The following is a 14,265-nucleotide window of genomic DNA, read 5'->3' as shown; positions in this document are numbered from 1 at the left end:
TCACAAATTTTCCAAAAAAAATTGTAAAGGCCACAAATACACAGAGGTTAAACAACATGCTACTAAACAATGAATGGATCAATGAGGAAATGAAAGCAGAAATTTAAAAAACACATGGAAACAAATGAAAATAAAAATGCAATGGTCAAAAACCTTTGGGATGCAGCAAAAGTGGTTCTAAGAAGAAAGTATATGGCAATACAGGCCTACCTCAATCAAGAAGCAAGAAGAATCTCAAATAAACAACCAATCTTTACACCTAAAGGAGTTAGAAGAAGAACAAATGAGGCCTAAAGCCAGCAGAAATAAATGATACAGAAGCTTAAAAAGCCAATAGAACAGATCAATGAAACCAGGAGCTTGTTCTTTGAAAAAATTAATAAAATTGATAAACCTCTAGCCAGACTTATCAAAAAGAAAAGAAAAAGGAACCAAATAAAATTACAAATGAGAGAGAAAAAATAACAACCAATGCCACAGAAATATGAACAATTATAAGGGAATATTATGACAAACTTATGCCAACAAACTGGACAACCTGGCAGAAATGGAAACATAAACTACCAAAACTGAAACAGGAAGAAGTAGAAAACTTGAACAGACCAATAACAGCAAAGAAATTGGATCAGTAGTCAAAAAACTCCCAACAAATAAAAGCCCAGGGCCAGATGGCTTCACAGGTGAATTCTACCAAGCATTGAAAGAAGGGATAATACATAGTCTTCTCAAACTATTGGAAAAGAAGAAGAAGAAGGAGAAGAAGAAGAAGAAGAAGAAGAAGAAGAAGAAGAAGAAGAAGAAGAAAGCAAAGGAAAACTTCTAAATTCATTCTATGAGGCCAGCATTACCCTGATGCCAAAAACTGGATAAAGACTCCACTAAAAAACAGAACTACATGCAAATATAGCTGAAGAACCTGGATGTAAAAATTCTCAATAATTTACTAGCAAATTGAATCCAACAGTACATTAAAAAAATCATTCACCACGATAACGTGGGATGTATTCCTGGGTTGCAAAGGTGGTTCAAAATTTGCAAATAAATCAACATGATGCACTACATTAATAAAAGAAAAGATAAGAAGCATAGGATCATTTCAATAGATGCAGAAAAAGTGTCTGGCAAAGTACAACATCCATTCATGATAAAAGCTCTCAACAAAATAGGTTTAGAAGGAACATACCTCAGCAGAATCAAAGCCATTTATGCAAAGCTCACAGCTAATATCATCCTTAATGAGGAAAAACTGAAAACTTTTACTCTATGGTCAGGAACAAGACAGGAATGTCCACTCTCACCACTATTATTTAACATAGTCCTGGAAGTCCTCGCCTTAGCACTCGAACAGCAAAAAGAATTAAAAGGCATCCAAATCGGCAAGAAAGTCAAATTTTCACTATATACAGATGATATGATACTCTATATAGACAATCTGAAAGACTCCATCAAAAAACTGCTAGAATTGATAAATGAATTCAGTAAAGTTGCAGAATACAAGATCAATGTATAAAAATCTGTTGCATTTCTATACACCAACAATGACACGGCAGGAAGAGATTTAAGGAAACAATCTCATTCACAACTGCACCAAAAACCATGATCCTTAATAAACCTGACCAAAGAGGTGAAAGACCTGTACCCTGAAAACTATAAAGCACTAATGAAAGAAATTGAAGATGACACAAAGAAATGGAATGACATTCCATGCTCATGGATTGAAAGAATAAATATTGTTAAAATGTCTATACTGCTCAAAACAGTCCACACACATTCAATGCAATCCGTATCAAAACACCAACAGCATTTTTCACAGAAATAGAACAAACAATCCTAAAATTTGTATGGAACCACAAAAGACCCCAAATAACCAAAGCAACCTTGAAAATTAAAAGCAAAGCTGGAGACAACACAACTCTGGACTTCACATTATATTACAAAGCTGTAGTCATCAAGACAGTATGGTACTGGCACAAAAACAGACACCTAGATCAATGGAAGAGAATAGAAACCCCAGAAATGAACCCTCAATTATATGGTCAATTAATCCTTGACAGAGAAGGAAAGAATATCCTACTGGAAAAAGACCATCTTTTCAACAAATGGTTCTGGGAAAATTAGTAAGCAACATGCAAAGGAATGAAACTTGACCACTTTCTCACACCATACACAAAAATAAATTCAAATGGATTAAAGACCTAAATATAAGACCTGATACCATAGAAATACTCAAGGAGAACACAGACAGTAACCTCTGAAATTGGCCACAACAACTTCTTTCTAGATATGTCTCCTGAGGCAAGGGAAAGGAAAGCAAAAATAAACTATTAGGACTTCATCAGAATAAAATGCTTCTGCACAACAAAGGAAACAATCAGCAAAACTGAAAAATGCAACCTATGGAATGGGATTAGATATTTGCAAATGACATCTGATAAAGTGTTAGTATCCAAAATATAGAAAGCACTTATCAAGCTCAATACTCCAAAAATGAACATTCCAATTAAAATGGGCAGAAGACATGAATAGACATTTTTCCAGAGAGGACATGCAGATGGCCAACAGACACATGAAAATATGTTCAACATCACTGATCATCAGGGAAATACAAATCAAAACTACAGTGAGGTATTACCTCACACTTGTCAGAATGGTTAAAATCAACAACACAAGAAATAACAGGTGTTGGTGAGGATGTGGAGAAAGGGGAACCTTCTTGCACTGTTGCTGGGAATACAAACTGGTGCAGCCACTCTAGAAAACAGTATGGGAATTCTTTCTCAGAAAGGTAAAAATAGAACTACCCTATAATCCAGCATTAGCACTGCTAGGTATTTACCTGAATAATACAAAAATACTAATTCAAAGGGATACATGTATCCTGATGTTTACAGCAGCACTATTTACGATAGCCAAATTATGGAAAGAACTCAAATGTCCATTGAGTGATGAATGGATAAAGTATGTTTCTTGGCTTGCATCTCTCTTTTTCTCCCCATGCTCATTTGGAAAATTCATTATTATTTAAAAATTAGTCATTGCCCAACTGAGATGTATCCTGAAAGATGGAAATTAAGTAAAATATCCATGTGATCATTATGTTAAACATAAACACATACTCTCCTCACAATTGATTGGGAAAGAAACTATAACAATAAATACCCTTTCCTTAAAATCATGCTTCAGAATAGAACTTATAGCATCAATTTGAAGAAGATTCCTACCAGCAGTTCTAATAAATTTTATACATAATAGTGAATCCTTAAAAGTAGATTCATTTATTTGACATTAAAGAAGAATGTTTATTATTTTTGTGCTGGTATGCAGTAGTGGAATAAGCATATTGATACAAAAAAAAGTTCAAATACATAACTAGACAATGAAATAAAAAATTTCACTTCACTATTACAAATTAAAAGTGTGCAACAAATAAGAAAAAAATTAATAAGTGCTTTGCAAGATACATTCCAGTAATTTAAAGATCTGAATAACTTAACAAAAGCAAAACACGAAATTTTAATAGATAGTTGTTTCTAGAATGAGAATATTTAGAATCAAACTATATCCAATTCATTCTCTACCAAATCTCCATAAATACTTCTCTTTTAACTGACTTTGAACTACTCTTCTGCAAAAGTAGATTTCAAATTTCATCTAGAAATAAAAACTAACCAAGTGTATGCATCTATTTTAATAATTGAGAACAATCAACCATAGCAAATTAAGTACACACACACACACACGGGCATGCACATGCACACAAACACAGTGATTGAAAGAGATAGCATTGGCCAAAAGCAAACAATACAGGTAATTAAAGTGAATAGATAGTCCATTTCTTGGTCATTACTACATCACCAGTACATACAATAATTTCTGGTACATACTAGATGCTCAACAAATACTTGTTGGTTGAAAGGATGCATCGGTAAGGTAATTATCTTTATAATAACATATAATTTGTAATAATGGGTAAGGATTTATTATTTGGTATCTTTAAAATACTGCATTAGGAATAATGTTACGTGGAAGGTTTATTTGAAAGATTTTCTTAAAGAGAACTAAGGAATAGTACAAAAGATCTTTTTAGAAAAAGAACTTTTTAGGAGCACCTGGGTGGCTCAGTTGGTTAAGTGCCTGACCCTTGATTTCAGCCCAGGTCATGATCCCAGGGTCTTGAGATCAAGCCCGACATTGGGCTCTGTGCTGAGTGTGAAGTCTGCTTGGGATTCTTTCTCTGCCCCTCCCTACTCACTCTCACTCTCTCTCTCTGTCTGCCAAAATAAATAAATAAACCTTTTTTAAAAAAGAAAAATAACTTTTTATTTTTAAGTAAACTCTTAATTAGTTGTGGAGCTCAAACTCACAACCTGAGACCAAGAGTTACATGCTTCACTGACTGAGTGCTGAATCACCAAGTTATACACATGAAACAAATGTTACACTGTATGTTAACTAATTGGAATTTAAATAAAAACTTAAAAAAATAAAACCATATAACTAATAGCAAACAAAATTCAAAATAAAACCATAGGTCCTGCAAAAAAAAAAAAAAAAAAAAAAAAGAAAGAAAAAGAAAAGCAAAGCAATGTTTTAGAACTTTTCCTTTTGTAAGGAAATCTTGTCCTACAAAATATCAAACATTCTTTGATGCTGTTTAATTTTATTCACTGTGGTATTGGGCCTTTGGCATAATAAGTGAAAGTTGACAACTATATATTTGTATCTATTAATATGTCAACATTTATATCAATTTATCTAACCAAACATGAACAAGTTATATAGATATATAACATTTATTTTCAGGATGGAAAAAGTTAATGTCATAAGGGTTTATCTATAAATCCAATGCAGTGCCTATGAGAAAGGGAGAAGCAGCCCCTGACATGCAGGATCTGGCCTAATATCAGCTGGGCCTTGGTGTTGCTAGGAGCTGGCCTGACACGGATAGGCTGTGTGGGTCTCCTTTTGAACATAAACAATTTCATAAAAGGTCAAAAGCTTGGATCATGATGGATGAAGAAAAAAAGCAAGGCCACTCTCTATGTTTGAATACAAGTAAAACTTCAAAACTTTTCAAGTCACAGAAATGACCAAACATTTCCATCCTGGCTAACATGAGATATTCCTGTTCCTTGACCAATTTTGACTTAGCATTAGTGTAGTCTTTCCTCTTCTAGACAAGAATTACTAAAATAGTCAGAAATCTATCCCCTTGTTTCTGACAGCATCTAATCTGGCAAAGCCCAGATTCCGTAAACCTTCCCCCAAATCACGTAACACAAGCTTGAATCCCGTAATGACACCCTCACAGGACTACCACAGTTTCCCATGGTGTGTGTGCCCCTGTGCTGACACTAGTAATAAATCCAACTTGTTCAACCACAGATGTGTTCCAGGTGGTCTTTGGTAAAATGAGTGGACATCTACATCTTCTTAAATATCCCTTATTTTACACAAATGGAAGCTCTGTTTTATGCACCCATCCACATATATGCTGGCATGTGCATTTGTTTGTTCTTGTATTCACAAATGTAATGACAAGTAATAAATATTTAAGCAAATGTCCCCCAAAATATAGAGGTATACATTTCAGAAAAAAATAAATATGTAAGTTTTAAAAGAAATAAAATATCAGAATAAAGTATTATAATAGTTTATATTGTTCGCAGAATGGAGGTCTTGGTAGGGAGACAACAATCCTCATAGTCATAAAGGAAGAACATTAAAAAATACACAATTAGACTGGGTGGCTCAGTCAGTTAAGTGTCCAACTTTTGATATTGGCTCAGGTCATGATCTTATGGTTTGTGGGATCGAGCCCCACTTTGGTGATAAATTTAAAGTGATGAATAGATGAACATTTGTAGTTTTAAATGTATATATTAGAAAAAAGAATGGTTTAAATTGAGTAAGATATACTTCCATTCTTAGAAGCTATAAAAAGAACAAACAATACTCAAAGTAGAAAAAAGGACCAGAAGAGCAAAACTCAATAAAATAGAAAACAAATATATAATACAAAAAAAGAGATTCAAAACAGTTTTTTGAAAGTTAATACAAATAAAAATAATAAACTCAAAGTGATTGAATAATGTAGAGAAAAATCACAAAATTATCAATATTGAGAATGAAAAAATGGAACATTTGTACAGATCTACAGAGTTCAAAAGGATGATAAACGAGGGAAGGGGATTATGAATGACTTTGGCCAATATATCTAGTAACTCAGAAGAAATGGATAAAATCCATCAGAAACAGAACTTGTCTAACACAGAAAGAGAATATCTGAACATTTAAAAACATTTGCTTCATAAGTTAAAACAAAAAGTCTCTCACAAATAAAATTTTAAGTCCAAATCTCTCCAGTTCTGAATCCTGAGAAACATTAAAAGAAGAAATATTCACAACAATTACACTAACTTTTTAAAGAATAGAGGAAGGAATAACATTTCCCAATTTCTTTTATGAGGCCAGCATATCTCTGGTACAAAAATTGACAAGTTTATTGAAATGAAAGAAAATTACAGACAAATATTTCTTATGAATATGGATGCAAAAGTCCTAAACAAAATGCTGGAAAATCAATCCAGAAAAATATAAAAAGATAGTACATAAAGTAGGATGTATTCCAGAATACAATTTGTTTCAACACTAGAAAGTCAATAATTTTGATTCACAAAATTAACAGAAAATGGAGAGAGCTATAAGATCACATCAATTTATATAAGAGAAACTTTTGATAAAATTCACATTCACAATAAGATGTATATCCTGAAATCCCAGCAAACATTGAGGGGAGTGAATTTTGAATAAGAATGTGTATGTACAAAAATCCGTTAAATGTAAGCCCCCATATAGAAGATATTTGCAAATCATTATATCCAACAAAAGAATCATATCTAGAATACATCAATAGGCTCAGCATATAATAAGAGACAAGAGCACCCAATTGTAAAATGGTCCAAAGACTCAAGCATTTACCAAAGAAGTTATATAAATGACCAACAAATATATACAGTTGTGCTAAATTTTATTAATGACCATGAAAATGCAAGTTAAAACCAAATGCAGGACCAAAATGATTACATGAAATAAAAACAAAAGAAAGTGTAGGTACACATTTATATGAATTGGAATTCTCATACATTTCTGGTGAAAGTACAAATTAGTACAACAACATTGGAAAACTGTTGGAAGTGTCTATTGAAGCATACCCTGTGATCTAGCAATTTCGCTCTAGAAATATACCTGAAGAAAATCACTACATATGTTCACCAAAGAAATAAAATAGCCAAATGTGGTTTTTAATAGGCACCACTACAAATAAACCAAATGTTAGTCAACAGTAAAATGGAAAAAAAGATTGTGTTATATTCAATCAATGTATGATTGAATATATACATACATACAATGTATGATTGAATACACCTATGAGGAAAAAACAAAGCTATTTCTCTTCACAGTATGAATGAATGGATGGATCTCATAATCATTATATTATATATTATATATAAAAGAACTCATGCATAAAAGTACATGGTGATTAGTTCCATTTATATAAAGTTCAAAACAGACAAAACTAATTAATCGCTGATGGTAGCAGTAATGATTGTCAGGGGGCCACCTGGGGGTTTTGGGTTTTGGTGGTTCTATGTTTTATTTCTTTATCTGAATCTAGGTGCTAATTACACTGGTTTGTTCACTTGAATATTAATTGAGCTGTTCTCCTATGGTTTGTAGAATATACATGTATCTTCAATAAAAAGTTCATTAGGAAGTGTATATGAATCTTCCTGTTCATTAACTGTTTCTTCAACCTTGCCTTTTGGAAGTGATTCTGTTTTCTTTTAGGCTTAAAGCGGCGTCAAACCAATTGGAAGCCTCCTGCACAGATTTAGGAGCCAAAACCGCCCACATTCAACAGTACACCGCACCCATCCTCTCCACTCTGCTCTCACGGTGGACTGTCTCTTGCAAGGTGCGCGGCCAGGAGGGGTCCCCTCGCGCTCCCAACTGTTCTTTACGCAAGCCAACTGCCATTATTCGGACTGGCATCCAGGACATGAAGCCATGTTGTGCCTTCTGCTGCTTCTCATCGGGCTCATCGGGCTCCAGACAGACAATAGTAAGTACAAAAACCTTTCCTTTGAACTTTTGGGAATGTCAACTTTCCTCTCTACTTTTTTCTGAGAGGCCAGATATCCCTGGGAAAGTGCCTTCTTGCAGGTGCTCCAATTTTTTAAGCCAAAGCCCACTACCATATCGTCTTCCCTAAAGAAAATTCACACTGGATGTGACGGGGCTTTCCCACTCATCCTGGTACCATATGAAAGATGCAGTGGTTCAACTGGATGCCTCAAGGTTAGAGTTTCATATAGTGCTCTGTCTGCATTTTTGACCCCTGGACTTTGTAGTTGGAAAGTCCAAAGGTCCTGATTTTATTTGTAATTAATTTCTCTTTAAAAGTCTTGTAATTCTAGAAAGTGGGAATTGAGTTTAAAAAAAAGAGGTGGCATATAAAATATTATGGATTTAGATGAGGATTTAGATGAGGAGGAAGCTATGAGGTGATGGATGCTACTTTAATGAAACATTTTGTACCTTACAGATTCTGAAAGACTACGTGTGCAAATTACAATACCGGAGAAAATACGGTCAACATTAAGTGGAGGAATTGAATCCCATGTAACTAAGCACTAACATTTTTCAGAATCTAAATTCATGTGGATATTTTCTTTCTAAGGAAGTAAATTTGGCATTTTCATTCATGCAAACTTGGTGAATTTTATATTTACACCCAAGTTTCCTTAAGTGGAAAGCCTTTTTGAAAATGAACCGTGTTTTATAATAAACAGTGTTTCATAGACATATATTGCAGTGATGCTTATTCTCAAAACCCCAAGTCCCATCTTTTAAATCTGTTTCCCTCTTGAGTGTCTTTGAATAATCATTGACCTGATTTATCTAGAGATTCTCTTCTTATTCACTTACAAGGCTGTTTTTGGAGGAGTTTTTCCTATATTTGGAGGTGTTTGTATCCTTGTTGTTAAGTAAGCCTATGGTTTTTGTATACAATGTAATGATAATTTCATTTAATGAAGTTTTATATGAGTAATTTTTGCATTTTGATTGCAAATACGTTAATCATGAAGACTTTTTTTCAAGCCATCTTAGTTCATCTTGGTTCAGGGTAGATTTTCTTTTCTTTGAATTAGAAAATATCTTTTTTTTTTTTTTACTAGTTTCTAGAATCATTTCTCAAGAAATGAAATGTGTTTTTTTCAAACACCACACCTTAATTTTATTTTTGATTGGGTAGTAAATGTTCTGGTAATTTTAATGCAAATATTTCCTTAGCAACTACCCACTTGTCACCCTAATTCAGATATTACAGGCTTAAAATTCTCAATATATCATTTTAAAAGGAATGTATACTTATGGAAACTTGGAAACTTAATATTTAATTATTTAAATAGAAAAATAATGTGAGGCATTTAACAGTATTTGGAAGAGTTCTATTTTTTAATTCAAAAATAATATGGAATTGCTTGTTCATATCAGAAAATATATACAGAATCTACTTAGAGGGAAATATCTTCTACTAGGCATCACCATAATCTATGACAATAATTCCATAAGAAAAGTACAAAAAAAAATCACCTGACCTCAGCTGTCAAATTCATAAGGGAAAAAGTTTCACTATTGTGTTAATGTCTCTATCCCCCATGTGTAGAGTAGTACTGGATACATTGTATTTGAACCAGTGAGGCTGTATTGACTGTAGTTACTAGTTTTAAAAATGCTATAAACATAACATAGTTTATAACTGTTATGATTAATAAATGAATGATACAGATCATAAAAAGACAATATTCGCCTAGCAGTTTTAAAAAACCTGAGTAGATGTGAAAAGTATAATGAAAGTGAAAAAAAAAATCAAGAATTAGATCAGAGTCAGCTAAAGAAACCAGATAGATGCAACATAAAAATGGCTAAGGGAGAAGGAGGATTGAATTAGAGACTTAAGTATATAGTAACTGAAATTCCTGAAAGAAGTGGGGGGAAACCTGGAGAAGATGCTATATTAAACATATAGTAACTGAGAAATAATAGAAAAAAGAGATTCCTCAGGACAAGTATAGCAACACAGAATAAATAAAAATCAGTATTGACAACACTTTGACATAATGATAACAGAATACCAGACATTCTAATGGATATTATGAACTGGGACCAAAATAAGAAAAAAGAATAAGACTCAAATATTAAGTGTAAATATAGAGCAAAAAATAGGGGAAAATACACATATACATACATACATATATACACATATATTTAATAATATCAGTAAATAACATTTTGTGATAAAGTGCTTTTAGTGTGTATATATATGTGCGTATATGTATATATACATATTTTTGTGTATATACATATACACACATATATGTACAACACCCCCCCCCCCACACACACACAGGCCAAAAACAAGAGTTACTTAACAATAAATATTATTCAAAAGGTAGAGAACTTTTTAGGGTACAGTAAACTTTTATTGAAAGACATTATTATGAGCACTAATAAAACTGGAAGGATTAAAAAAAGGAAAGTAGGTCATGTTGGCAGTCAAGAATGCTTAATATTTTCTTAGGTTAATTTTTACTAAATCTGTAGATTGACTACCATTCCATAAGAAATTTCATGGAAATCGGCAGGTTGATTCTAAAATATATATGGAATGGTAAAAGGTAAAAAATGTTAACTTTGAAGAACAAAATAGTGATTCACTTTGGTTCATTTCAAAACATATTTTAAAATTTTAGTAATTAATATAATGTGGTATGTGATATTGTCTAAGGGACAAATAAATTAACAGAACAGAATAGAGTATCTCTGAAATACCCACACACATATGAGGACTTATTCATTTCAATGGTAACATTGAAATCATTGGATAAAGAATGGATTAGTTAATAAATGGTGAAGAGAAAATTTATTAGTGATATGGAATAATAAGAAAATGTATATTAATGCTACAGTATACACCAAAATTGATTCAAGATAATTTAAATGCATACATCTGAGAGTAAAGTACTAAAAATCTGGAAGACAAGGTAGAAGGCTATTTCTAGGACCTTATAATAGGGGAGAATGATACCAGAAAAAAAAAGAACAGAAAATCTTAAGTGAAGACATAAGGAATATCTAGATTTAAATATATAAATAAATAGCTACCATAAATGAGGTGAAAAATGTTCCAGTCTCACAGAAGATATTTGCCATCCATATAACACACAAAAGGTATCCAGAATATATCAAGAACTCATACAAATAAATTAGATAAAAACCAAGAAAATAGAAACATGTACAAAGTTATGAATGACAATTAAGTGTTGACCTTGAGGGGACAATAATTATCAAGCATATATACAAATTAGGAAATTTATAGGGAATTGCCAGGTAAACACAATAGGGTATTATTTCACATCAATGGCAAAATTTAACTCTAACAAAACAAAATGCAATTAAAGGAGATGGATAAAAGGATAATATTCACTTTTTGTGAATATCTACATTGGTGCAACAAATTTGCTGATTAGTTTTAAGCTTCAAGTGAAGTTGCAAAAGTACTTTTTAATAAAAGACGTTCACTCAGGTTTAGTTTAAAATATAGCTTGCAAATATGTACAAAGATATGCCTAAGATTATTTGGGGGGGGGCATTGCTTAAAATAGTAAAACAAAACTAAATAACCATTGACAGTATAGATGAATAAACTGTGCTATATTCAGAAAATGTAATACAATACCATGAAAAAATTATAAAGCTACATGTATTGGTAATGAGAACAAATGTTTACATAGTGCTTACTATGTCTGAAACAGTGTTTTAAGCAGGTGTGTAATCCAGCAACTAAATATATAACTTGTAGAAGGATTACATTCACACACAGCTAAAATTTATGCAAAAAATTATTTAAACATCAATAATTAGTATAGATATAAAAATATGTGTGGGAATGATAAACATGAAATTCAAGATGTTGGTTAGTTGGAATGTAAGAAAGGGAATTAATAATAGGATGGGAGAGTACTTAAAATTGTTTTGAAATACTTTTAATGTTTTTATGTTTTAACATAGACATTGTTGACAAGGCATTTTTTGTAATTTGCTGTAGTGTTTATTTGCTCAAAATATGTAATAATTAAGAATAATAATCAACTGTGGCATATAGAGAAGATCAAATGCTTTTGAAAGAAACATCATGCACAAAGTTGAAATATTGAAAGCTTTTTTCCTGAGATCAAGAAAAATATAAGGATGTCCACTGTTACCTTTTCTATTTATTTTGCCTGGAAATATTAGCCACTGTGATAAGGAAAGAAAAAAACAAAAATTAAAAATATGCATAATAATTGGAAAGAAAAAATAATGCTATCATCATTTACAGATTAAATGATTGCATATAAAATAAAATCCAAAATTACTTACAGAAAATTAGAAATAACAATAATTTAGTAAAATCTTTAGAAACAAGATAAAAGGAAAACAAAACAGACAAACAAAAAAGAAATAAGACCATAACATAAAAATCAATTATATTTCCATTCTACAAAACAAAAATATAAAATGAAACTTTTAAAAAGAAATTTTACACTACATAAATATCAAAATCTGGATAAATCTAACAAAGTTAAGCAAAACCTCATCTCTGAAGACAATAAAATAAGATGAGAGGAATGAAAGGTTTAAATAAACCCAAGTATAAACCATGCTACTGGATTGGAAGGCCCAAGAATTTAAAGATGTAGAGGCTACGCAAATTGATCTATAAAGACTAAATTGCCCATTTGTTAAACATCATTTCTTAATCTTACTATTTATAAAATAGATCAATGAGTTTTGATCCAAACTTGGAATGAATTTTATAAAATCTGCAAATATTATACTTTATGTGCTGCTAAATCTTTGCTCTATTATATAAATTTTTTATTAGTAATATGTTTATGTTCTTCCATTTTAAGCATAAGTTTTGCAGTGACCTCAGTCTTTATTAAGTTAATGTAATTATTGGGTGCAAATCAATTTTTCAGATTCAAATGTTTTGTTGGATTCATTTAAAATTTATTAAGAAATTACGCAAAATATATTCTATCCACTTTTATTATGAAAGCAAATATTTAAATATCATTTCATTGATATAAATCAACATTAAATTACAAATTTTCCTCTTTTATTGTATTAATGTGCTTTCAATGTAACTATCATTAATGTAAAATGTTAGTTTTACTTTCTAACATTCTTATCACTTTTCTTTGTCTTTTTAATACACTCTCCTGCCAGGTGTCCTACAACATTGTAATTGAAGGGAAAACATACACCGTGAACCTAATGCAAAAGTAGGTGATCTACATTATTTTACCACCTGTATTTTTTTCTAAATCTTGTTTATAATTAATCCAGAATGTAATTATTTTGCATTTTTAGATGTTCCTAGTTACTGGCTATTCATTTGTCTCTTATTTTATGACTTAAAAAACTTTGTCTATATAATAAATATGTAGAAGTTGAACCTTTAGTTTATGCTTCCATCTTCCTTCTTCCCAGTAGCATCAAATTTTGTTTGGCTATCTATGGATTTCATGAAGGATGAATTTTGATAATTTTCTATCTTTATCAAAATCTTTTCAAGTCCCTAATATTCAACTATATTTGAAAGATCATCATGAATTAGGGTGGAAAGAATAGTGATGATTAAAAGAAAATTACTTAACACATCATGTCAGAATGTATTAAGGACTTAAATATAATTGTAATTAACCAAACTCAGTACTATGCCAGCTGATGAATTTAGGAAAAATAAGCACATCTTACTAAGGAATAAAGAAAAATAAGAATTGTAATGGTCCTTTTTAAATTTCTTTTAATGTTTATTTTATCTTTGACAGAGGGAGAGACAGAGCATGAATGTGGGGAGAGGGGTGCAGAGAGAGAGAGGGAGACACAGAATCTGAAACAGGCTCCAGGCTGTTAGCAAAGAGCTCGATGTGGCACTTGAACTCACGGGGTAGGGGGATAGGGGCTTGAACTCAAGGCAGGGGGACAGGGGTGAGGGGGTGTGGTGGGGGCTTGAACTCACAGACAGCGAGATCATGACCTGAGTCGAAGTCAGATGCTCAACCGACTGAGCCACCCAGGAATCCCTGTAATGGTCCTTTTTAAATGGTATAAGTAGGAGGGATGCCTGGGTGGCTCATTTGGTTGAGC

General features: G+C 31.9%; 1 protein-coding gene across 6 annotated transcripts in view; it reads left to right on the top strand.

Annotated features, from left to right (window-relative positions):
- Positions 1–7,895: 7,895 nt before the first annotated feature.
- The window catches only part of ADAM2 (ADAM metallopeptidase domain 2), a 131,506-nt gene continuing 125,136 nt past the window's right edge, over positions 7,896–14,265 (top strand). For 2 of the 6 annotated variants that reach the window (XM_042934775.1, XM_042934776.1), the window contains exons 1-3: positions 8,103–8,125; positions 8,609–8,746; positions 13,342–13,397. In XM_042934775.1, coding sequence (XP_042790709.1) covers positions 13,390–13,397 — 8 coding nt within the window. In that variant the 5' untranslated portion in view covers positions 8,103–8,125; positions 8,609–8,746; positions 13,342–13,389. Of the gene's footprint in view, positions 8,126–8,608; positions 8,747–13,341; positions 13,398–14,265 lie in introns of those variants that run through there. The other 4 variants (XM_042934774.1, XR_006201591.1, XM_042934773.1 and 1 more) reach the window with 4 other exon arrangements.

The sequence above is a fragment of the Panthera leo genome, chromosome B1, assembly GCF_018350215.1.
Source record: "Panthera leo isolate Ple1 chromosome B1, P.leo_Ple1_pat1.1, whole genome shotgun sequence".
In the NCBI taxonomy this organism is placed as follows: Eukaryota; Metazoa; Chordata; class Mammalia; order Carnivora; family Felidae; genus Panthera; species Panthera leo.
The sequence above is the reverse complement of the archived record's forward strand: the minus strand, read 5'-3'. Positions and strand labels throughout refer to the sequence as shown.